General features: G+C 39.0%; 1 protein-coding gene across 1 annotated transcript in view; it reads left to right on the top strand.

The window, feature by feature from the left end:
• adgrb3 (adhesion G protein-coupled receptor B3) overlaps positions 1 to 25,960 on the top strand; it is a 112,402-nt gene that overhangs the window by 42,585 nt on the left and 43,857 nt on the right. Inside the window, exons 3-11 of the mRNA XM_041049673.1 lie at positions 2,477 to 2,587; positions 5,059 to 5,220; positions 11,918 to 12,082; positions 12,908 to 13,072; positions 14,941 to 15,105; positions 15,651 to 15,752; positions 21,219 to 21,325; positions 23,221 to 23,415; positions 25,440 to 25,508. Coding sequence (XP_040905607.1) covers positions 2,477 to 2,587; positions 5,059 to 5,220; positions 11,918 to 12,082; positions 12,908 to 13,072; positions 14,941 to 15,105; positions 15,651 to 15,752; positions 21,219 to 21,325; positions 23,221 to 23,415; positions 25,440 to 25,508 — 1,241 coding nt within the window. The remainder of the gene's footprint in view (positions 1 to 2,476; positions 2,588 to 5,058; positions 5,221 to 11,917; positions 12,083 to 12,907; positions 13,073 to 14,940; positions 15,106 to 15,650; positions 15,753 to 21,218; positions 21,326 to 23,220; positions 23,416 to 25,439; positions 25,509 to 25,960) is intronic.

The raw sequence follows: 25,960 nt of genomic DNA on the forward strand, positions 1-25,960 counted from the left end.
GATTCAAGTATAATTACTCAAACAGTCATCATGAAATGATGAGGCGGTGATGGTAAAACACTTCTATTTAAAAACGTGTGACGTTTGATTCATACAGCGCGTCCTCTGTGATGACTGTTTGTCATCCAAGCAACTCACTGACATCACGCTTAATGACAATTTTAAAATCTATTTCATGTTGCAGTGCTTTTGTTGTATTGTTCATCATGAGCTGCTCAGGGCTAGATTAGATTAGGCGTGACTGACTGTAGGGCTAATATCACCGTTTAATAGGCTGGGTTGATCAATGTTTTGCAAAGGCAAGTCATTTTTTCAAAAGGTATGACGGAGTTATGATCAATGATTTGTGAAGCAAATCATGTTGATTAGTGTTTAAAAAGAAAAACAGCCTGCAGTACCTGTGCAGTATGTTCTCCTTGAGACAGGGACTGACTAGTTTCTTTACCTTTATGTTGCTTCTAAATGTAAATAATAAAATAATAATTGTAACTATTGCTTTGTTATGGCATAGGACAGTGGAGTGTATATTGATTTGTATGTATTTCCATCCTTTTTTTATTTTGCATTATCAACAATGTTATTGAAATGTGAAAGCATTAAAAGAAGCCATGTAATATCAAAGGTATTGTCGATATCCATCCCGTCCTGCTGAGCTGAGTGGCATGAAAGTGCTACTGTGTGTTATCTTATAGCTTTTAGTGTTTTAGTGTCATTTGTGTAAATTCATTAAACAGCTGCGTGCCCTGCTTTTTATATGATTTGCAAAGCAGCAGACGTTCAGGCTGACTAAATCAGACAGCCTTTTATTCTGCCAAATGGGGAATTGGTTCATGATCCCAGATACCACAGGGTAGAGCACGAAACACAGTAAAGAGGTAACATGTCAAAGTATCCACAGTAGTTAGCCTTACATGACTGAATGTTAGATCAACAGCCTGCTGGTTGTCCAACCACAAGAATTCAGCGCTTTCTGTCGAATTTGAGCTAAACAGATGTGGACACAATCAAATCAGACTGAAAGACCTTTGAACATGTTTCTGAAGCTTGTTACTTTGTGCAGTTGTGTTTCTGAAGATACCAATCGACATCAAAAGGCTGCAATGTTTGGTCCTACCTGGCAGCTTTCTGCCCTTTCATTAGACCCTCTTAATATTCACATTTTTAATGCAAACACTAGCACTGTTTTCCTGATGCTATACTGGGAAGGGAGGTTGTTTGAATGTAGCTGAAAACCCAGAGTCACTTTTCTGTCTTGATTTATTTATTTTTCTTAATCCAATCATGGAACATGTTTGTTGATATGATTTGCTTAATGCCAACAGTCTGATGCACAGATCAAACAGCTGTCTTTTTTTTTTTTTTTGGTAGTCCAGTGATTTACCATATAATTAGTCATAAAATTTTAGCTTTCAGTGGAACGTGATACGATGAGATGGCAGATTTCCTCCTCTAGGCCTCACTGTGCAGGAAGGTCAGTCTAGGCTTACAGTCTGCTGTGGGAAGCACAGGAATCTGAGGCTACAAATTATATTAGAAATGATGATTTAAACATCCTCCCTATCAATGGCTGATGCATTGTATTGTCTAATGTACTAACATAAGCTATGTGTGAATTTGTTGTTGATGCATCACCTGCATTGCCTATTTGCAAATGATATAATCACCCCATTAGGACCACACTGGCAGAAGTAATGCTAGTTTTTAATTAAAACAAGAGTTCAAAGACAATTTGCATGAGCTATTTAAGTAAAATAAAAATGTTTAGCAGTGCGTCGCTTTGACTTAAAACAGCTGATGCAAATTCTTAACTAAATGCAATATTGCTAGCATCACTTTTCTCAGTGTGGCTCAGAACTCACTGTCTCTTTGTCCCTTTATGGGAAACAAAGAGGGCATGCATTGTAATGAATACAGCTCAGAATACATTTGTCTAATTTTTTTTTTTTTTTTTTACAAAGGCTCACAATATTTTGGACTGGGTCAAAAAAAAAGAAAAAAAAACAAAAAAAGAAAAAAGAAACCCCACAAAGATGACAAACTTTGAGGAAACTGTGGATCAATAGCATGTTACGTCCATGACCCCCTCCTCTGTGGCTTTCTGATGGCTTACACATTTTTACTTTCATTTTGTTTTCTTTTCTTTTCTTGGGTGCGCAGGAGGGTGGGGAGGGAGGGAGCTGGTCTGATGAAGTGGTAGAGTCTTAAAAACCGATGTGAAGTTATTTGCATGTTTGCTATGTGTTTACGCTGTGCTTTCAAGCTCAATTAATACTTCCAACTCACCCTTATAGATTTGTTGCAATGTTCTATGCCCTAGAGTAAAGGACAAATTAAATACAAACTTGTGTGGTCTTTGTTTCTAGCCATGTACTGCAGTTGCTTCAAATATCCTGAAAAACAGTATGTAATAAGCTTTTGTTCTCAGAAGATCATGTTTAAGCCTAGCTTTCATATGAACCTCTATTTTGTCCCATAGAATATGGAATGATCGGAGAGCATACAGTAAAAAGTCAGCGGCCAAGATCAGTTCATGACACAAAGGCCCTGCAGGAGCAAGCTGAATCTGCTAAATTTATGGCACAAACTGGTAATACAATAGTTATGTTTCTTTACTTTATTTTGTTAACTAAACTTAATTTCATCATGCATGCTCTCTCTTGTACTGCACCTTTTAAGTGGAAATGTTTTGCATTATTATTTTTTCTACTCATTCTCTACTGCTACATATGAACCAGGAAGATAAATTTTCCATTTCTCTACGAGTATTTGCTTTGACTATAGAACATAATTGGGTTTTGTGGGTCTGTTTGGTTTTTTTTTTCCACATAGTGAGTCGGCAATACGGTATATTCATAGAACATTAATTAAACAGCAGTTTAAAACTAAGGCCCTGATGTAGTTAATCATTTCCTTCAAGGCGTGATAAATTAAATGTCATTCGATGAAAAACCCACCCCTTCAGCCAAATATGAAACACATACTTGGCAAAAGTTGAACTGATAGTTGCCCTTATAGATAAAAATTAAGCTATGTGGCTTAATCAAGTGCAGCATTCAATACATTAAACAGCTGAAATTAAGTAAATTCATAATGACATTTACAACCTATCACCTTAGTATTTTTAATAAAATCACATAGTTTTGAAATCAGTGACAGCAATATTAAAGCAAATCCTTAATTTTGCTTTTATTTAGTTATTTTTGCTTTAATATATCTTGAAAACACTTTTTTTAGTGGGTGGGTTTAGATCTAGCTGCTACTGAGATTATTTTTTTTTAATTCTTTATTTTGATTTTTGGGAAATGTTTTAATTTCTCCATGTGTTGTTCCATTTAAATTGCTGTCATTGTTAAAGAAATCCTCTCATTACCATTTTAATTTGCGACACACCATACATACATACATACCAGTACTAACATATACTCATTAACACCTCTCCATTTTACACACGCTGTAGGTTTGTTGTTTCCTTGTCAAGTCGCATCGCCGTGCTTTTCTGTTTCTCATTCTCACACAATTTACTCTCCCTGTACTGCCTCATTTAACAAATTGATCCACCTTTCAGTCTATTTTATGATCTGCAAAATTAAGGGCAGGGTTTAGATCCCTATTTGGCTGAATCTATGTGTCCTTGATACTACATGCTGCGAAACTACTTTAAAGCATATTGTGCTTAAAATCCTAATATGATTTGATGACTTCCAATGACATAAATGTATTCAGAGCTGCAATTGAAAAGATTCCACTCTGTATTAAATTATTCCTCTAATGCATAAAGCCTCAAAGAGAATGAATACTTCACCTGAGGGTTTAACATAATCAAACATCAATTATTCGGTGACTACTCTGATGTAGGAATTTGATTGTCCACTCACTTGTCACCAAATAATTCATTCTTTTTTCATTTAGGCGACCATGGCTTTGGAAAAATCATCCCCACTGCCTCATCGTAATATACAACTTTATTTAGCATTTCATGGATTTCTTGATATTTGACCTTTTTGGACCATGAAGATTGAAAGGCTCAGTGCTGTTTCTTCTTATTGATCTTTTTAATTTTACTCAAAAGAGATCTTGATATGAGTGTAACAACTATCACCAACATCCTTACTAACTGCTACCAAATGCTATATATGATTATTAGATAACAATATGTCTGCATGCAGAGTTAAACTACTTCAAAGTCTGCTTGCCAAAAACTTCCATATGGGCGCAAAGGCCTGGACCACAGAAACAGAATTCATTTCTGTTCTGTGGATTAAATACTACGTTATGCTTCCTTCTGGGCACTCACAATTGCAATTTGAATATACTGAAAACAGTTTGCTTGGAGCCACATTCACACATGCAAACGGCTGTGCTGAATAAAATCAGCTAACCTAAAAGATGGATTTGAAAATTATTTGAATCCATTGTCTAAAACACACAATTTGCTCCACTGTTGTCAAGGAAACTAGATAGTTTGCTGCAGTGCAAGGGAATCCATATCTCAGAACTCTCTCTGAACTAACACCCATTAAAATCCATTTTATTTTCTCAGACGTCTTTCTTGCATGTCACCATTTTTTAATGAAATTTTGTTTGTTTATGCTGATTTTCTAACTTTCTTTGAACATATTATTGGGTTTCATTGAAATGCATGAATTATTTTTCAAAGATGAAGTGATAAAGTTAGATGTAACCCTAATGTCTGCTGTTCATTCTCATAACAATAGCTACGCCTTTTCTGTGATCTTTGCATAAATGCACATGGAAACTCATTGTAAAAAGTCTGATTAGTTTACACACGTCTCCTACACTATAAGGACCACAGTTAATGAAGCTACTCTCACTGACTGCAGACACAAAACACTTTATTGTGCTATTGTCCAATTCCGTATTTATCAAAGATCACATTAAGGTAGTATAGACTGTACAATAGTGTTACTGTAAATCTTAAAAGCCCCACCTCACCCCCAACGTGATTCAAGCTCGCCCACCTTGCCCCACCCTGCCCCGTTAGCCCTGCCCCAGGACCATATTGCTGCATTTAACTAGTGTCACCCTTCTCCCACACAGGTGAATCAGGTGCAGAGGAGTGGTCCCAGTGGAGCTCATGCTCTGTAACATGCGGTCAAGGGTCGCAGGTGCGAACAAGAACATGTGTCTCACCATACGGAACACACTGCAGCGGCCCTTTAAGAGAATCAAGGGTTTGCAATAACACTGCCCCTTGTCCAGGTAGTGTTAGCCGCAGATTCTTGAATATTAATGTTTTGCTCATTTGTTGTTTATATGGGAGGAAATGTGTTGATGTGTTTTAACAAACTTTTCAATGTGTCTATTTAAGAATGTATTATCATAATTACTGAAGTTATTATCATTATTATTGCTGGTAGTAGAAGTAGTATTTTTAATCTGATGCTTTCTTTTTAATGTTATTTTGTGAATGTCTTTTTTTTTTCATAATCACTTTTGTGTTTCCCATTTCATATAACTGTAAGGCAATTCATCAGCATTGAAATGGTCTAATGACATGTGGTTCTGCATGGAGCTTGGGGAGCAGTAGATACTGATATGTCATCAGCTTCATTTCCTTGAAGGTCAGCCGTGCATTTTAAAATAGCTTGGCAGCGTTTCTTCAAACACGCTGTCAGGCATTTCTTCCTCAACCCATGATGGCATGGCAGATGAGTCACTGGTAGTAAGGAATCAGCATCAGATGCTTTTCTGACTAGTGATTGCAGAGCACTAAAATTTGTCTGTATGCATCCGGTAGGGCACAGTGTGTCGTTTTAAACAAGTCACCGTTATCTGCTTTTGGGATTGTTTACGCACACAAACATGCAGATTTAGTCATGAGATTCTGAACTGACGTTTAGTCAAGATATGCCGCTGTTAAGTGTAGTGCCTCTGAGACTGCATCACAAACTCTAAAGTAATTATGGCTGATCAAAAATGCTGCGAGCTCCACCTTCTGACATTGTGGTCTAGGATGTACTGCACTGCTTTTTTTAGATGTGGCTTGTGTAAATGGGAAGTTGGCAGTGTTCAAAAGGGTCATTCTCTTACTGTGTATATGCTGTAATACCAGTCTTGGATTGACTCCTCTCTGGCCATTAAAATTTATCTCAGACAGACAAGCTCCTATTTCTCAAGAACAAAAAAAAAAGCCGCACAGCCCAATTCCAGGTATATCCATTAATTTGCATAAAGAATTATTATTAATTTAGAACCAGAACTTACAGTGCTGCCCATGTGAATTCATTATTGTCCTTGATTTATCTCAAGACTTGCAGACTTTAGGCATTTGCTCATGGCTAATTGTGGATCCAGAAAGTTTCTCTCACACAATAAAACAGACACAGTTATCACCAAATAACTGGGCCATAAAACTCTGGGAAACCTCTAAAGCAATTTTGACTTTCCTCACAAGAGTTAGATTGTGTAAGAACTTTTCATTTTCAGAGAAAATAAGAGAGGGAGTTTTAAGATGAGAGTCTTTTTAATTTCTAAAATGTCACTATTCTTTATTTATCATATCGTTTCATGGGTTATTAGTTAGACCATATCAAATGTACTGTAGTCCTGCAGTGTCGATAAATTGCATTGCCTGTAATATCTGAAAGATCATGCTTTTTCTCTTCACTTACTTTTATTAAAACCTTAGAACTGGGATCATAGAGTTTATTTTTCCAAGTCACCCTAAGAAAATGTAGCTGATATAGCACTAAGCTTACTTAGTTACAGTGGCAAACTGGTACAAAAAAATCACACCTGGCATGGCGACATATGAAACACAGACTCTGTATCTAATATTCTGAAAGGCAGACAGATCAATCTGCTTACTTCAAAATGTCTGTACTATGCCAACATAGAAGGATATCTCCAAAATAAAACATGCTTAAATTACAGACACATCACCCGCAGTCTAAAAGGAACCTTACCTTATAGTCACCGTCGCCGAAGACATCAGCATCACCTGTGAACAATGGTTGAGGCGCTCCAGGCGGCAGATCAAGCATGCTGTTAGAAAACTCTGGGCCTTCGTACAAGTTGTGATCCTGTTCATCCAACACAATGCACCTGCCAAAATACAGCAACATTTCTGTTTCATAAAATATCCCTTCTGAATGAGTAGTTCCCCTTTAACAAAACAACCAGCAGCACCCATGGCTTTTTCCTCTTTTTATGCTGAACTCTAGAGCAGAAGGAAAGCAGTCCAGTCGATCTACATTTCTACAGTACAGGATTTATATCCAGTGCCAATGTTCAGTGCCAATTAAGAATTAGTGTGAAGTTCTCATACTGTAGCAGAGAATTAAGTGCGTTAAGGTCAGTAGCAGCATTCAACATTATTCTGTTGGAAAAGTGAATATGATTAATTGTTAATATTACCTAATTTCTCAATTGATCAATCTAACACTCCGGTTTGTTATTAAAACACTGCACACTTTAACAAACACCCATCAAAATCAGGAGTAAAACAGATATGGCGAGCATGATTATAATTTTTATTCCATCTTGTCATGGGTAGTCTAACTTACTTTCATTTGTGCTAATACTAATTATTTCTTACAACACAGCAGACATTTCACAGTGTGTGGTTTGATTGTGGTTGGGGCTTGTCCTGCATTTTCAGATTGACTAATTACTGAGTGGCATCAGTCAATTTGAAAAATCTTGACCTGTAAGGATAAGGACTGTTTTATCTTTTCATTACCATCGACAAAGGACAAACCTATTTTCTGTTTAACAGCAGACTGATATAGCTCACAACTGCACCTCAAAGAACTCCACTGCCATCCATACACAAAAATAACACATAAAAGAGCCATACCTGGGTGAGATATTTCTTCACTGCAACAAAAACGACTATTTTCTCTTTTAATAGCAAAACAAAACGTAAATAACGAACCACTGACCCACGCATGCGCAGGCGTGTCTTCCCGACACCATCGTACGCTACCGGATATTAATGTAACCGTCGATTTCTTTCACAATAAACTACCGTGTCCGTGACTGTGGCAAAGTTAAATGTCACCCGAGCGTAAAGTCGCGCCTTTTGTAGACAAGTTTAAAGGGATTGGGGCAACAATGGAGTTCAGCGGCACGAAGGAACCAGCTCCTTCCGATTGTGGCTAACTATTATTGGGACAAATTTGTTGGTTTTAGTCTTGTCCTGGGATTTGCTGACAGTAGTAAGTAGACAGAATAACGTCAGCCTTATCCTTTGAGCGTCTCGTAGAACTCAGAAAACGCATAAAAGCTTGAACATATACAATATTTTACTTTAAAAAATAATATTACTGATGGAACTGAACAAATGTTCAGATTTATTAAAGTTTATATTTTAGCTGTACTTACCAACTGCTGCTAAGTATGACTGAAGACTCCCCATAAGTTTTCTTCAGCGTTTTCTTCAGCGTTTCTGTGGCTGCTACGCTTATTAAATACCATTCAGAGACTTGCCGGTGATATTATCGACATTATTAAAATACAAATAGTAAACAGTAATAAGAAGAAATATATCGTATTATGTTGTAAGTGACCAATAGATCCTTTTTGCCATTTCTGTACCGTTAGGGCCGGCGACCATTATACTATCTAGATGTTTTAGCTGACATAACGAGCACGTTCAGTCCTGACTAAACATAGCAAAACGGAATCGGTGATGCGTCGATCAATTTGTTGTGTTACGCATGCGCACTGCGCACTGTCAAAAAAAAAAGGGGAGGGGGGGGTGGCTTTGCAGTAGCAAACAAAAAGCAGGTACCTAACGAAACTTTTCTCAGAAGAGAACTCTGGGAATTTCAGTGTAAAAATATGAAATTTTTGCCCTCTTAATCGTAAAGATGATGTCCAGTTTAATATTAATAAAAAACAAAAATTCATATTAAAAAGCGTCAATGTAAAAAACTTTTGGCACAAAGCAAAAATGTGCAGGTGTGTTAATGACAGTGCAAATCAAAGACAAATCAAAAATCAAAACAGGAAGAAGTTATGTCCATTACAAATAAAGAAATAATGATAAGACACGATTCCAGTAAGGGCAGACATTTTCCGTTTACACGTTGATGTAAAACATTCATTTTTTATTGTGAGCCAATCAAACCTGAAAACTGCTCATGTAATTTCAACAGCAAAAGAAATCTGAAAGATCATGAGTTCACTCTGTGAAAGCATGGACTTATTTCAAAGACCAGCACAAATTTAATAAATAAGAACTTGCTGAATGGCATTTTTAACTTGATCAGGACATACATCTGACAAGTGGCTTTTTATTTGAGAAATGAAAGAGGATGACGTACTGTATCGGAAAAGAGGTTCCGTCGTTCCTTTCTTTAAATTGTGCAAATTTAAGAGCCAAGTGCAATATTGCACACAACAGCCCTCAGCTGCAGCTTTATGCTTAGCAGTGTGGATTTGATAGCGTTTTTAATGGAAGCTACCACAAACAGCTCTGCGGCAAAAAAAAAAAGAGAGAGAGAGAGATAGAGATGGCACTGCAACAAAATAATAAATACGGTATGGGGAATACAGTTAAGGTCAAGAGTCAGGCTAATAAGTTTAAAAGGTGAAAAATCATTGGAATGATATGAGAGGGCCAACCAAATCCCAGCTTTCCACAAATTAAGGAAAACATTCTTGGCAAACATATTTACTTTGGCCACCATCTTGTGTTGGTCCAAGAATTTCACCTCTAGCAGCACAATGCGATTGCTCATGACTGTCCCTGTAAATCATGGCCGCAGTTCAGAGAAAAAACGCACAAAGAAGCGGAATCCTATTCCATCATTTCTAGCTGTGGTGACTGCCTGCTTTGAACTCAAATTTTCAAAGTAAACGCTTCAGTAACCACGGGACACTTAGCTAAGAGCATCAAAGCAGCGCCTAGAGGCAGGGGCTGGGACAGACGGTAGCTCCCCTCATGGCGGACCATCGGCTTGATTCCATGAGCCAACTACTCTAAACTGATCCTGAGATCCAACTATTGTACTGCACCAACTTTAAGCTTCTGCAGAAGCTATGGCCAGTGACCTCTCTGAAGAAGAACTGTCAGTTGCCAGTGGACAAAATAGTCAGACATAGACTCCCTAGGTCTTAAATCCCATTTGCAGTCAACAGATGATAAAAGGCCATCAGATATGTTGTGTCTGCTGCCAATTTCCATAAATTCTGCCCTTTTATTTTGTGCCTCAGTCTTTAAACGCCTGAAGGCTGCACCCTCATCAGCCTGTTATTCCCATTGCAGTTCCCTGTGCGCCATTGGAGCTGGTTAGAAAACAAAGATTTTGCATCTATAATGTGCTTTCTGCACAGCATATATCTTTAGTCGATACATATTTCTGGTACTCAAAAAATAATTCCAGTGTGATTTAGGTTTGATATAGTTTTCTTCCCCTTAAAGTTCATTTTTGAGCCTTTAATTCTCTCAGTTAATACACTTTATCGCTGGGATCAAGAACCCAGCAACTGCTTCAGAAATTAATATCAGAGGGTAAACTTTTACATTTTGAAAGAAGCATGTTCATTGCTTCATATCACTGTGTACATTTACATTTGTAGGGACACTGCAAGTCCCCAGACAAGACAGGAGGTGTCTTACTTCTATGTGCCTCTCAGATTTCCATATTTCCCTCTCCAAAGTAGCACTTTGAGCCAATAGCAAATATTCTCTGCAGTTCTATGAAGATGCACCATCTGTCAAACAGAACCCAGTTAAGCTTACACTCATGCCAAGATACAAGATGCAAAAGGAACGATGCATTTAACCTATTTTAAGCTATTGTTCAAGACTATATGGGCAAAAAATGATACTTTAAAAGTTGCACTTTTGTCAGGGAACACCTCATAATATTTAGAAAGTGTTTATGTCATTATATATTTTGATAAGCAATATTTAAATGGTACACATGCTGGAAAATTATCTGCAGTGTATTCAAATGTAAAGCGAAATGCAGGAAATCTTTAGAAATCCAAAGCATGCAAAAATTATCCATGACACTAAAAGTTATTTTAGTTTTTTTATCCAAAGATCAAAACTTTAAAATGGGGTATTTCACTGATGTTGCTTTTAATGTATCCTGTCTAATGTAGGTTTAATATTTTGATGGAACAATTGCAGTGGCACTATGTCCCAAGCGTCTAAAAATAACCATATGCCACATGGGATGTAGAATGATTTTGATTAAGAGAAAATTATCAGGCTTTGAAACATTTTTAGCATTAATTTGTGAAAACACCATATGAAACATATCAGTGAGCCTCCTTCATGATAAATTTCCATTTGGATTTGGGCTGTCTAGGCTGATATTTAGTCTGAGTGGCCATTTCATTACCAATCACTCAACAGACCATTAAATGAGGCCAGTTATTCAGAGACCAGGTTACGGGCTGTCTGCTTGGTGTATAACCATGGTTAGTATGTTGGTGCAATGACAGATTTGCAGAACCATTGTCAGCCCATATTAACCTACTGCTATCAGATTCCTGGTCAGCCAAGAAGACTCAGTAAACTGTAACCATGGACAGACCTGCTGCTCCTTCCCCTACACCTTGGGTTAGAGAGGGATGAGAAAGGATTCTTATTGTTGTTGGTGTTCTGTCTTTTGAAACTGCCATGTGACAGAGACATTTTTATCATAGTCTACTGCTTTGCTTCAGTTTGAAGCATCTTTAGTGGGTTAGTATTTATCATTGTTATTGTGTACATGATAAAGAACATTAAATGTACTGAGGTGACTGAAGCTTGTGGCTGAGGCTTTGTGAAGCCAAACACCTTCTGTGTGCTCCGTGTTTCACTTACATTAGTTTTGTTGCTAATTATTTTTGATTGATTTTATTTCATTTATGGCTCAGTGCAGTTTGTTATGGGTTTATTTATGCTGTAGCAGGGAGACATTGATTAGGCCTGACGCCTTTTCTGTGCCCGCAGTACACGGTGTATGGGAGGAGTGGTCACCGTGGAGCCTGTGCTCATTCACATGTGGCCGAGGGCACCGCACTAGGACTAGGATGTGTGCCCCTCCCCAGCATGGAGGCAGGGCCTGTGACGGACCTGAGACCCAGACTAAGCTTTGCAACATAGCCCTATGCCCAGGTATTATCTGTCTGCTCTCTAAATATATTAAAAATAACAATAATCCCTAAAGGCATGAAGGTGAGAGGAATGGAAAAAGGTAAAAATCACAAAGAGGATCATAAACTCATTTCAGACGTTCAGTTCATCAGAATGGAAGCAGTTTTTCTGACACACAGCTATATAATCATTAATCAATACAATACTGCAAAGGTGAGTAAAGAAATGAATGACTGCATTTTGTGGTGCATTTAAAGTAATAGTGCTTACACAATAATGCGGTTTAGGAAACCCTGTTGAGAGTCAATACTGTGATACTGACGTCAAAATCACTTACCCTCAATTGCCTGTGAATGGTAAGCAGATTAGTGATGATGAGTTTTTCCACACAGTCAATGTTAGCTTTGCTCTGGTAACAGACTCAGTGAAAACCACTCAGTCCCAGATGCTTTCCCTCTGCCCAGACATGGAGCATGAACAAATAGTGTCTGCAGTTTGTGCATTTGACATAAAATAATCTAAATCTTAATATGAAGATGTTCTAACACTTTTTCTTTTTTTTTTTTTTTTTTTTGCATCTTATACTCCTTTTGCCTTTGGCTATATTGGGAAATTCTAACCTGTGAAAAAAACAAAGCAGAAATTCAGCTGCAGTACAATTCTCCAAAAATCTACAAGTAGTCGTGACTTTTTTTTTTTTTTTGTTTGTTTGTTTTCACTCAATGTCTGTTTTATTAGCTTTCAATCTTAGAGGGAATAGTGATCTGAATATCTCCTCCCATTTCTGTCTGCCCTCTTTTTCCCTCCACTTGGGACATGCTTGTTGGGTTGTGGTTGGTGCCTCAGTGGACGGACAGTGGCAGGAGTGGAGCTCTTGGAGCGATTGCTCGGTGACCTGTGCCAATGGCACTCAGCAGAGGACCAGGCAGTGCTCAGCAGCCGCCCATGGGGGATCTGAGTGTCGCGGTCACTGGGCAGAAAGCAGAGAGTGCCATAATCCTGACTGCACAGGTAAAATCCTGAGCCTCTTAATTCTGTATCCGCTTTGATGTCTAAATTCAAACTAATGATTTGAAATATGAAAAAGAATGACAAAAAATATCTCGTCCCACACAGGCATAATCATCATTACAATCATGAGTAACATAATCATTTCCATGAACTTTAGATTGAACTGTAGCTTAAATATGGAGCCTGATTTTACTCAGCTGTTTTTTTTTCTTTTTGTTGAAAGCTGAAAAGCTCTGTAGCAAGAATCAAATCAAAGTGTTGTAAGAATCAAGAATAATGTTTAAGACCATGCTCTATCAATTGGATTTGTAAAATCCAGTTAGATATACTGTATGCCTTTCACATAATTCAGGGTTAGCTGTCCAAACTGTCTGTCAACATCACAGATGTATTAGAGGCTCAAAGATGTCAGCTTAGTGGTCTCCATCAGGCTTTGAATTGTCTGATCATATGAAGGGCCCGAACACTCTCATAATCTCCTGATGAAATTTTCACTGTAGCAGTGTAAAACAGCAGGGTCGTTTTTTTCTTTCTGTATTTCACTGGTATGTGTGATTCCTCTCAAATTGTTGAAAGTCAGCGGAAATGTTGTGCAACCAGCCAGCCAACCTTGTGTTCCCTCGGACGACTAAAACAGCGGTAAATGCTTGTGAATGCATATTTTTAATTTGTGCGTATGATAATGAAGCAGAAGATGCTGTTGTTTGCCTCGATGGCGAGAGGATGCACCATGCAATTTATTCATTTAATGAGGCCTGCCTGTTTAGCAATTCTTATTTGTTTCCAAGGTGAGAGATCAAACATTAGTGAGACAACACGGTCTAAGCCGTCATTTAACAAGTCAGCACGATACCCGTGACTTCTAGAAGCACTGCCTTGGTTTGTGGAAAAAGAAAACAAAAAAACAAGAGTGTGTCACATACTGTATATCTTTGAGTCATTTAGAGTGCTAAAAGGCAACAGGCATTGTTTAACAAATGATACTATACAGAATGAAGTCATAAAACTGGCTAATATCTACAATAAAGGGCTGAGCAGGATTTTGAATCAATGTTACGTGTTAGAAATTTGAAAGAATTTCTCCAGGACTGCTGGCACAGTGAGCTCTTTGAAACACATGATCATGCATCTGTCTTAGGAATCAGCTGCTCTGATGTGGGGCAGAAGCTTCAGTATCTTCTGGGATTTGATCATTGTCTTGCGGATAGGTTTTAACCAACAGATCACAACGGTTTCTGTGTTTTGCTTCTTTTTTTTTTTTTTTTTTCCTTTTTTCTGTTTCTTCCGGAAGCATTTCTGACAGAGGGTAGTTGTAGGACATGAAATAGCCTGTGTGTGAAGTAGGGGGTAAATGGAGGTTCACATAAGAGTAGAGTGTGTTTCCTGCTCACAGGGTGTTGTACCTTTCCGCTCAGACAAGGGCATGTGATTTACTACATTGCTGAAGGGGGGCATCTGTTTTTTTTGTTTTTTTCTAATGCACAATTTAACAGTGTTCATTACAAGGGCATAAAACATGCTGCTGATTTTGGAAACTTCAGCATGAATGTGTTTTAATATTGGCAAAGTGAGGCAAATAATCACCACTAAGAGAGCAGCTTCTGTGGCCATAAAACACAAATCCTCCTGATTATTCAAAGTAATTATGATTATTTTTGGAATATATAAAAAAAATCTACAAACTGAATACATGGATTGCAAATGAAATAAAAGTAATCAAAAAAATATATATTTTTTTAGATGTCACACACTAATTAAAAGCTTGAATGGCATTAGATAGAAATCACATAATTGTGTTCTGTTAGTTTATTAGCCAGTTTTATGCCTCTGAGAGTATCTGTTTCTAACCAATAACGGTTCTGTTTTAGCTAATGGCCAGTGGAATCCTTGGGGTCCCTGGAGTGGCTGCTCTAAGTCGTGCGATGGTGGATGGCAGAGGCGAGCCCGAGTGTGTCAGGGGGCAGCAGTGACTGGACAGCAGTGTGACGGCACCGGAGAAGAGGTCAGAAAGTGCAGCGACCAACGCTGTCCAGGTGAGCCAAAGGATAATAAGACTTAAATCTGAGTGGCCACAGAGAAGCTGAATGAAAGTGGGGCGATAATTATCTCTGTGGAGTGAATGACATGTCTCGTTACACAAGATCAGTTAAAACAGAATGTGAAGAGGAGATGCAGATAAGCAGACACAGAGGAAGGGTGAATAAGTATGGATATATTCCGATAAATGAAATAATTGAGATACTGGTGACGGACGTTCTGAATGGAGCAGGTATCATTAAAGCTTTTCATCAAAGATTTTCAACATAATCTCTTTTTAAAATTGAGTCGAGCATAAAGTCACTTAATACTTCCATTCTTTGGAGCAAATTATAATTACATAGCACCCACTCTCACAAAAGTTGTGATTAAAGAAGGGCATACATTTTATTGAAATGGCATCCTCACTTTCACAAGCACTATACTGCTTTGGTTTCCTATATTTCCATACCTCCTTATATATAATATGAAGAAACTGTTGCATCATATTGGAAATGCTGAAATGCTCTTTGCATTGATGTGGTAACACTTTGCTCTTCAGCACCATATGAGATTTGTCCTGAGGACTATGCAGTGTCAATGGTGTGGAGACGAACACCTTCAGGAGAACTGGCCTTTAACAGATGCCCACCCAATGCCACAGGTAAGGATATGAGCTATATCTTTAATTGATCTTTTGTTATCGCTACTTAATTTATAAATGGTATGGCAAGCACCGAGAGGTCCAGAGATGAATGTGGGATAGTCTTTTTATATTATCATTATCACCTGTCTTCCGTCACTTAAGACCCATCCCATGGGGTGTTAACTATAAAGAGTTATCCTCTTATAAAGAGGGGACAGAATGGGCGAATACATTTTAATAAGTACACAATGGAACCAGATTTGACTTATTTTCAAGGAATGGCTCTTTGAATCACACTGATTTGCCAACGGTTGCAAGTGTCAATTTACAATGGCAGAATTACCCGCAATTGTACAGTTGTATCATGGTATCAAAGTTTGAATACACATCACGATGTTAATCATTTTGCTATATTATGAAGAATAATGATTTTTTTTTTTCCTTTAGTATAGAAGTTAATAAGCCTTTTGCTTTTTAAGCCGCCTGCCTAATCTTTGCATGGTACCAAAAATGCGTTCCCACATCTAGAGGAGAGAGCACACATCCCTTTTGATCTCATTTCCACATGCAGTGATGTAACCCATGGCTGCACCCGTCAGTGCAAGGCTTGTGTACTGGAAGGGAAAAATGGTAACAGTGATTCTGAGAGCCTTGTCGAAGAAAAGCACGCTGAGGTCTGTTTTCAGACGTTAAGCAGAAGCTTTAATATGTGCACGGGAGAAAAGAGCATCAGAGCAGAGGATGCAAGTTCTCTAACAGGGCGAGACTAACACTCTGCTCTTGAAAAGAAGAGAACGGGGGAAAGAGGCGAGACGGTAAAAAGGAATGCAACCTCTGATTGTGATGCTTCTGTGATACAGGTTACTTTTGTTCTTGCTGAAGGTCAGTTTGCTAACAAACAGACAACGGGACAATGTGGTGCTGTTGGGTGCTAAAGTTACATGTTGGCTTGAGACGGTGAGCTGCTTTAAAGTCTTGAAACGACGGTCTGGTATTGTGAATTGACATTTCCTCCAACAACCATAAAGTGGCTAACTGGCAAACTAGGTGCAGCAGCAAACACACTGTCATTCACAGATGGCTTACCTGCGGCAAAGTTATGGAGAGTAAGATTTACTAGTATGACATTAGCTTTCCGGCTTGACATTAGTTTTATGGCTAATAACTGTTGGGCACTACAAAGCTATTTCCAGCACACAGTAAGGACTTTTTTTTTCTTCTTCTTCTTCTTCTGTTCTGTATGATGTTGGAAATTTAACACCTTTACTGATTAAGAACTTAATTTACCCCAAGAGGTGTCTTCAGGTCAGTGAGTCAGACTGAGACACTGGGCTCCTTTGTACAGTCAGACTAATTACTTTTCTTTACTGAGCAGTATCACAGCAATTACATTAATTATATTTAAAAAGGAAATTAAAGGTATTTTTAAGAACCTTAGACATAAACAATTAAGTTATTCCACATTTTTCTCCTATAGGCAGCTGAATTTGGATCCCATTACAGAGCTGTATGGACCTGCTGCTGTCTATGTAATTTTTTATCACATCCAGGGATTTTACAGTGGAACAGTCAATGCAATCAGTGTTTGTGGACTCTGAACATCAATATGCACGGGATGTGCAGCATGAACAACAGTACTAATATGAGGTCGCTATATCACTTTCTTAGTGAACCAGGACTATTAATGCCTGAACAGTATCATGACAAAAGGGTAAAATAACAAATAGCCGACATATTTCATGTTTAAGTACAGTACATCCCCCCTGTCAAAGCTGGTACTGACCACTAGAAAAAAGGACCATGATGGACAATAGTTCAGGTCAGGTCAAGTTTATTTCTAAAGCCATTAATCACAGGTCCAGTGTCAGCAGGTTTCACAAAGCACACATTATGACTATGACTATAAATGAAAACAGTACCTCCAAACCTTTGACCTGTAATTAGATCAAGGTCAAACTCACAAAACCCTCAATGAGAAAAATGTGAAAAGAAACCAACCCCCTCTCGGTTAGACCTCCTCCTTCCAGAACAGTCAGAAACGTACTGGCTGCTGAGAGCGGGTAAACAAAGATGAAATATTGATCAGCAAAGGAGGCATAACAAAATGTGCGACACGAATGCAGTACGACTGCTTGGGTGAAGCGTCCAAATGTGTTAGGGGCATCAGCGCCTACTCAGCCGTAGTCTCTGGCGTCATCAAGGTCATCATAGGAACAGCACCCAGTGCAGGGGCGTCAGCACTGCCTCGGTCATCATGGATGACAACTGCCACCAGAGGCGAGAGGGGAGGAAAATTCGAGAGGATACGTACACACAGCAAATGAATTTGTTCGCTTTGTATCCCTCAAACAAAGGTTCATACATTGGTAAACACGGAAAGTACACTTACAGCAGCCTTCTGTCTAACTGGTCAGCCTGTCTCAAGGAGACTGGGTGACTGTGTGTTTTGCTGTGGGTGCGGGGCCACAGCAAAACACCACAAGAGTAAAAATGCAGTCTTAAGAATTAGATTCATGAATTCCTTTAAGTATAAAGTAAATACAACATTGCAAATAATTTTTTAGTCTCTCCTTTACTCTTATTTTTTGTTTTACTTTACAGTGTGAAATAAGACAAAATAACCAGTAAGCCTTAAAATGTCAAATATACCAAAGGCCAGTGAAATGTGCATCTAGTCTAGCACTATCTGTAATTTTCAAGTGTTTACATTTTTCAGGCTTTATTTTTTACATGCAGTCCTTACTCCACTGATGCCTGTGAAGTTAGGTTTTGCATGTAAAAACACATGTGCTGTTTATATGCATGTCTAATTAGAGGCCCCCAAATCTCAATTATCAACTGAAGTTCGAGTCACCCAACTGAGAGACGGAGCAATTAAAGCAACAGAACCACAATCTATTAAACAAACTTATCACAGGTTAATGCAGAGGAAAATGATCCTGCACCCTCTAGCAATTAAATCAGACACCATTCTTTATAATGAAAATGGTAATTTTTATTTGTGACATAAGATTCAGTTCGGATTCAGTTCAGTGTTTACTGCCTTCAGTGCAAGGTATTCACTTTTACCAGTCTAATAATCAAGTAAGAGACAGTTTTTCAAAAAAGGAAAGGATTTGTGTTGTTTTTCCACCACAGGATGATACTCAACAAACTAAGTCCACAAAAATCCTTCTCAGACTGTGTTTTTAGACACATCTTATCTCTTAACTCCTCGGATGGTAAACACTGTTTTAGCCTTCTGTCTTGCGGAGAATCGTTTGAATAAAAATTCTCCTCTAATCGCAGCCGAGTTTAGGACGCCGTAAAAACTGGACAGCGACATGTCAATGTCTCTGTGGAGTGCGGCCTTGGTTTTGATCAAGCACATCTCCACTGACCTGTATTTCATAGTCAACCTACTCCACATATATCAGTGGTGATGCAAGGACAGATGACAGATTGGTGAAAAATCACAGTGAAAGCCTCTAGTTTCCATCACTGACCTTGTTTGATCCTGCCATTGACACAAAGCCATCTGATTCTAAACAACTGAAAAATATATTTATTTGTTTCAAATATAAATATTGTTGAATTATGAAAATGGACCACTTCAAGAAAATTGTGCACCTATTAAATTCCCAAAATTGATAGAAGAAGGGTTGACAGAGATGTATTGCATCATCTCTCTCCACTGACTGTAGGTCAAACTTCCCACCTCAGTAAACACAAACCCTATTGAGCACCCAAGAAATGCTTATGAACACCTTTTATTATGAAATAGCGGAAAGTGTGGTATTAGGTTTTATTTTATGCAGCAAATAAACCACAACCACATTTTCCCCCCTAAAATCATGAATTTCTCAGCAATACTGTTGTGCAAACAAAAAGAAAATGAGCACTGATCCACGCATTTCACATTAAAATGATTTTGGCTTTGGGCAATTTGTGTCCTCCAGTACTGCTGAATTCACATTAAAATTGCATCATACAGTATAATATTAAATTGAAAGCAGACTACAGGTGATTAGGGGGGAAAATAACTATCATCAGTAAAAAAATAAAAAAAAAAGAGAAAAAAAAAGTCTTTCTGGAACTGTTGATTTAAACTCATCATTCAAATCAATACACAAACAAGATACGCATCTGCCATTTAAGTGGCTTCCAAGCTTATCAGTTTAAACCAGTCCTCGAATGTGGCCTCCTCTTACTGTTTTGTGTCTTTTTGCCACTTCCCAGTTAAACCACACTGTCTCTCTCAGTTTACACTGACCTTTAAGAATGTCAGGACCAAAACACTGAAGTGAATCCCTAATTTCTCAGCATCATAAGCCATCATAAAAAAAAAAACACTTTTTACCACCTTTTTTGAGAGTGAGGGCCTGAGAGGTGATCAAATAAAAATGTGAAAATATTCTTTTGAGTGCTGACAACCTTTAAACCCAGGGTCTGCATTATCAAAGTAAATAAAACCTCCCGGGTGAAGTCATTTCAGAGGGAGATGAATGCTCAGCTCGGTGTAAAGCAGTGGGCCTCTCCTGTCGCCTTCTGGGTTGTCTCGTGGTGCTGCATGGGCGCTCCCAGCATATAGCGACGTTTTGTGTGCACTCATGGCTTTAGTGCACATCACCAGGTAGTAGCAGTGGTGAAGGTGGGCGTAGGAGGTGTGGTTTTGATCTCTCTCTCTGTCTGTGTGTGTTAGTGTGTGAAAAACAGAGAGCGAGAGAGAGAGAGAGAGAGAGAGAGAGAGAGAACAAGAGATAGCAAAGGGTTTATGTGAAGCACGGATACCAGGGGAAATGTTTTGTACTGTGGGAGTTTTCCTCAGGATGTCAGGCGCCTATGTTGGAGCGGTGGGGTGATGTGTGAAGTGCACTCCACCAGGTCGACAGCTGGGAAGGTGTGATGTTGGGCCCCTATGTAGGATGTGTATTGGGATGTGGGTGGATATTGGGTGGTTCGGCTATTTTGGGATCACTGTTTAAATGCCTGACAGCTATCACAGTTGAGTTGCTGCATGCTTGAGTAAGCCATTGTAACTTGTATTAACACAGCCCACAGTACAATGTATTAAAAGCCTCTGTCTGTTGCTCATATTGTAAAACCAATTCTGTATACCGCGTTTAATTCTGTATAGTACTGCAGCACTTTCCTTCCAGAAACCTCTCTCTCCCTCCTTCTATAATGTGCCTAAAAATCCACTGCAAAATTTAATGGGCGACATCAAATTTTGATGTCGAGTGATGGGCAAGAGAAATGGACAAAAAGGAAAAGATAAGTCTTTCATGGAAAAAATTAATATTTCTGTCCTTCTCTGCTTTTCTGTCCCTCCACTCTTCCTGTATCCAACTCCCTCCTCTCCACCACTTCCATCTGCCTTTCTTTTGGCTCTCCTTTGGTCTTAATCCCACAACCCCACCCCACCCCCTACCCCCATCTCTCCTCTCATCCCACCCTCTCTCCTTCTCCTCTCCAAATCTGTCGCTGTCTCCTTCTCCTCTGCAGGCACCACTAGTCGACGCTGCTCTTTGGATCACCGTGGTATGGCCTTCTGGGAGCAGCCCAGCTATGCTCGATGCATAACAAATGAATTCAGATACTTGCAGCAATCAGTAGGTGCAAAGTCAGCTCCCTTTCACAGCCTCTGTTTCCAATGCATCATAAATTATCTCCCCAGTGGTTCCCCCCCTCATCTCCCCACCACCACCCTTCTCATCACACTGTAGCCAAAGATTAACCACTTTCAATAGAGGAGCAAATTAAAACACTGATTTTGCCATTTTTCTCTTTGTAATGAATGGTCACAGTCAAGTCCTTAAACAGTTTGATTTAGTGTTTCTGGCATGTTTTCATCCGTGTTTGTCTTCGTTCATATACTAGGATCCAAAAAAAAAAAAAAAAAAAAAATATGGAGTGGAAAAAACAAGTTATAATTATTGTTACAACTGTAGGAAGCTTGTTGTACTTTTGTACTTTTATAAGCACTGAAAAAAAGTGTTATTCCTCACTTGCACTTTACTGCAATGTTAAACAGCTTCTGCTGCAATAAATTACAATGCAACTTGGTTCATTCAAAAAAAAGCATTTCACCATAAATAAACAAGGTAACACAATTAGGGAAACTCAGTGAATGTTAACAATCTTCTGTTTGGCAGAATCAGTTTCTTCTCTGCTAAAAGATAGAAAAAGATAGAAAAAGATAGAAAAAGATAGATAGATAGATAGATAGACAGATAGATAGATAGATAGATAGATAGATAGATAGATAGATAGATAGATAGATAGATAGATAGATAGATAGATAGATAGATAGATAGATAGAAATTGTCATGTTACAGCAGCCTGAACAATAGAATTTAAAAAATGAAACATTAAAACAACAACTGCACCACAAGACCTGCTGAGCCAAACACTGAATACAGATAAAAATGTACATCATATGGTTTATTAGAACAGATTGCAGTGTAGCAGCATGTTCACCTGTCACACAGAGGTGAGCTGCTGTGAGCAGTATTATGGTGAACTGTAGGAATGATTTTCTGAAACATTCTTTGTGACAGCAGGGCTGAATGAGTATGTTAGAAAACAAGCTCCGCTGTCTCTGCAGTGTGTCGTGGAGGGGATGGGACGGATAGTCAGTGATGGAGAGCAGGTTGTTTAGTGACCTCCTGCTCCTCACTGACTCAGACATCTTCAGGTTCTGACCAGTGATGGTCCCGGTCTTATGAATGAGTTTATCGATCCTGCTGGTATCTCTGGCACAGTAGCAGGTCCAGCAGACCACAGCACAGTAGATGGCACTCGCTACCACAGACTGGTAGAAGGTCTCCAGCATCTCGTATTTGCATACATTGAAAGATCTGAGCTTCCTCAGATGTAGGGTCTGCTCATCCCCTTCCTTTACGCAGTGTCAGTGTTGAAAGCAGCTGTGAACTTGTATCACCCTTCCTTTTTTCATTGCAAGCAAAATGAGACATTTTGATCGCAAAAAAATCAGTTTTCATTAAACTCTGAGCAGATTCTATTGCACTATTTTAAATATATTTTTGCTTTAGTGTGTATGCCTTTAGCCTGGAAACACAATGGCGCTTCCACTAGAATAGGTAATTTTGGTAACCCTCTATCACTGTTAAAAATAAAATAATTCAAAAGAGCTGAGATGGCACATAAAGGGCTGCACCTGTGAACATGTATTTATGGACATAAACCCTGTGCAATGATGTGAAATGTCATTTCACTGTGCAATTTCTGCCTAAATGTGTGTCTTCTGCTCCAGTTAACTCTTTTATTCATATTGGCTCATTTCAAAACATCCGCGAGGCAGAATACATTTCGGCCTGGCTTAGATATAAGTGTCACAGAAAGGGCCTTAGAGAGTAAGGTCTTTCTTCCCGAGTTTTTTTTTTTTTTTTCACTCCATTTGCTCCAAATGCGTGGCTGAACATGTATCTCACAAACCTGCAGAGGACACCGATGCCCCAAGTTTTGTCTTCTCCTGTTTTTGGAGGTTCAGGGGCACCTTGCTAAGGGCCAGAGGATGCTGGCGGGGGATGGGATGTCCCAGGTCACAAAAAACCTGCTGGACCTCACCCAGAGGAGAAACTTCTATGCTGGTGACCTGCTGTCTTCTGTGGAGATCCTTCGCAACGTGACGGAGACCTTCAAGAGGGCCAGCTATGAGCCATCTTCAGATGATGTGCAAGTAAGTGGACAATGGGCTTATTTTAACACACAGACACGGATCTTTGTGAAATATATTCACATCCTGTGGTATAGTGGCTTACACGTGTATCTATTTTGACAAAATAATCATCTGGATGAGGCTAAAGTTTGATACATGCAGAAAAAAATATTGTAACGTGTCTGAAACAGGACAAAGGCTGACAAGCACATCCCATGGCTTTATTGTATCAAGAGATCTCCTCCTTAACTGTTTCATCTCATCATGGTGGGTTTGTCTGCAGTCTTGATCCTCTTTATGTCAATAGGATAATGGAGATTATAGCTAAAGCTCCACCTCCATCGCCAATAAGATAATTTATGTCCTCAGAGCTGTGTCATTTTCAAAGACACAGTCTTTCTGATCTTCTCTCTGTCCTATGTCCCTGTTAGAATTTCTGTATGTTTTGGTTTTAATGTGTGTTTGTAGTCCTGTGCACGAGTTAAGCTCATGTTGTTCTTTTATAGTGAGCTAAATAGGAAAGAACAAATTGTTACTTGCTATGTGATGGTAGAAGCAGAGCAAGTTTTGAATATTGTATGTGTGTTAATGAAAAACCTAATTCTCCATTATGGTTCTTGTGTGACTTTCTAATCTTGCTTTGTTACTGTATCAAGCTTGTTTTGTTGCCATTTTTCTGAAACAGCGCCAAGAAAATTAGAAAAGTATGAGTAAACATCAGCCATGTTCTGTTTGGAAGCAGAAATAATTTCTGCGTTTAATAATGTGAAAGTTCAGTCGGTTTCAAAGACCCATGAAACAGTAAAGTATCTGACAGCAGTTGACTAATGAGCTATTTCAGTAAGCTGAACATGAAAATATACCCATATTGTTAAGGGTGGTACAGATCTCTGGGCTGGAAGGAGAAGAAATGACAAAATATATATATATATGAAGAAAAAATAAAAGTATATAAAGAAAGGAAGAAAAAAACAAATCATCTTGAAGTGATGTCAAGACCAGTGATGCCAGACACATCACTGTTTGAGCTTTAGCGTCTTTTGAATATGATAGGACTTAATTGGCACACAGCTTGTACTTCAGGTTAGGATGTAGGTAATTAAATCACCAAAATGTTCGACTCACTTAATTATGCACTTCCAAAGCGCGGTGGTATTTGGACTACAAAATGTCAGGGATGTTCTTTTCCTCAGTTTGCAGCTGGTTTTCTGCGCATTTATCAACAGTTTCCCCTGGATGTAAGGTTCATGGTCTGCTGCTAATATTCTGCAGAAATGAAACCCAAATGTGGTGGCCATGGATGGACAACCTAGAGCCCATTCAGCCATTTTCTCGCCATAGAAAATCTATGAGATGAGGAGAGCATCCTGTCTCTGGTTATTATGAGAGCTCTATAGTGTGTGTGGGCAGACAGGAGAGCAGTCAGCCAGCCCACCCCCTCCGTGTGTCTCTGCGCTAATGCAGTGTTAAAGTGGGCACATTACCACCAGAGGGAGCATAAGCATTCAAGTAGAAAACAAGATAGCCTGTGTCAAGAGAGAGAGCCACTCCCTCAGGCACATTGTAGACCAGACGAAATAACAAGGCTAAAGATCAGACAGGGGTCCTATTACTACTGCAGGCATGCACCCCAAGCAGCCCCTGCTTTCCGCTGCTGAAGAAGACAATCCACACATCTGCTCAAACATTCCCTTTCATCTTTTTTTTTTTTTTTTCGATTGCAGCTTGTGCTTCTCCCCGCTAGCATTAAGTGTTTGCTGCAAGCTGCAGGGGTTCAAGGTGTATTTTTGTCAGAGCTGATCCACATATTCCGTCTTTTCTCTAATCATTCACCATCGTGGTTTCAGTGGCAAATTTCCTGCAGGGAACGTCATTATTCCTTTATCCCTGATTTCCTGCCATCAGAAATGTCAGTATATTATCCGTAAAAGTCATGTCTGAGTGCGTAGTGTTTATGTGTCATGATTTAAAAAGCATCTTGCTGCAGTGCCTGTAATACTTGTGTGTGGGTGTGTTATGTATTTTCCCTTTCATCATCTCCACAGAACTTCTTTCAAATCATCAGCAACCTCTTGGAGGAGGAAAATAAGGAGAAATGGGAAGATGCACAAAAGGTAAGCATCTGGCAGTACACATGAATGTTGTGCATCTCAAAAATCATTTTAAAGCTTGTTTGTAAGTTGCTCCTTCTGAACGGCAGAGATAAAGGAAAGCCAGGATGGTGTTGGTACAGTGTTATTCGTACACGTATCACTGTGAGAGGTCATTTAGCTGGAGTGACATCTGGCCTCATTTGGAAAGCTAGTTCCTCAGAGCCCCACTTGGTGGCAGCAGCACTGCCACAGAGACTGTCCAAGCATTACCACTGCAGGACTCATTTCCTCCTGCACACACATTGTTTCACCCGACTGATACAGATCATGGCAACTGGTGTGATTAGACCATTACTTCAGCAGAATTTTGTCAAAGAGACAAACTGTTTAGACATTTTATTGCTTGCACAACAGCAGCTAAGACTCATATTCCCTGTCTGTCTTTCTCTGACATTGAAAGGCATCTCCATCAT

The sequence above is a fragment of the Toxotes jaculatrix genome, chromosome 11 (genome assembly GCF_017976425.1).
Source record: "Toxotes jaculatrix isolate fToxJac2 chromosome 11, fToxJac2.pri, whole genome shotgun sequence".
NCBI lineage: Eukaryota > Metazoa > Chordata > Actinopteri > Toxotidae > Toxotes > Toxotes jaculatrix.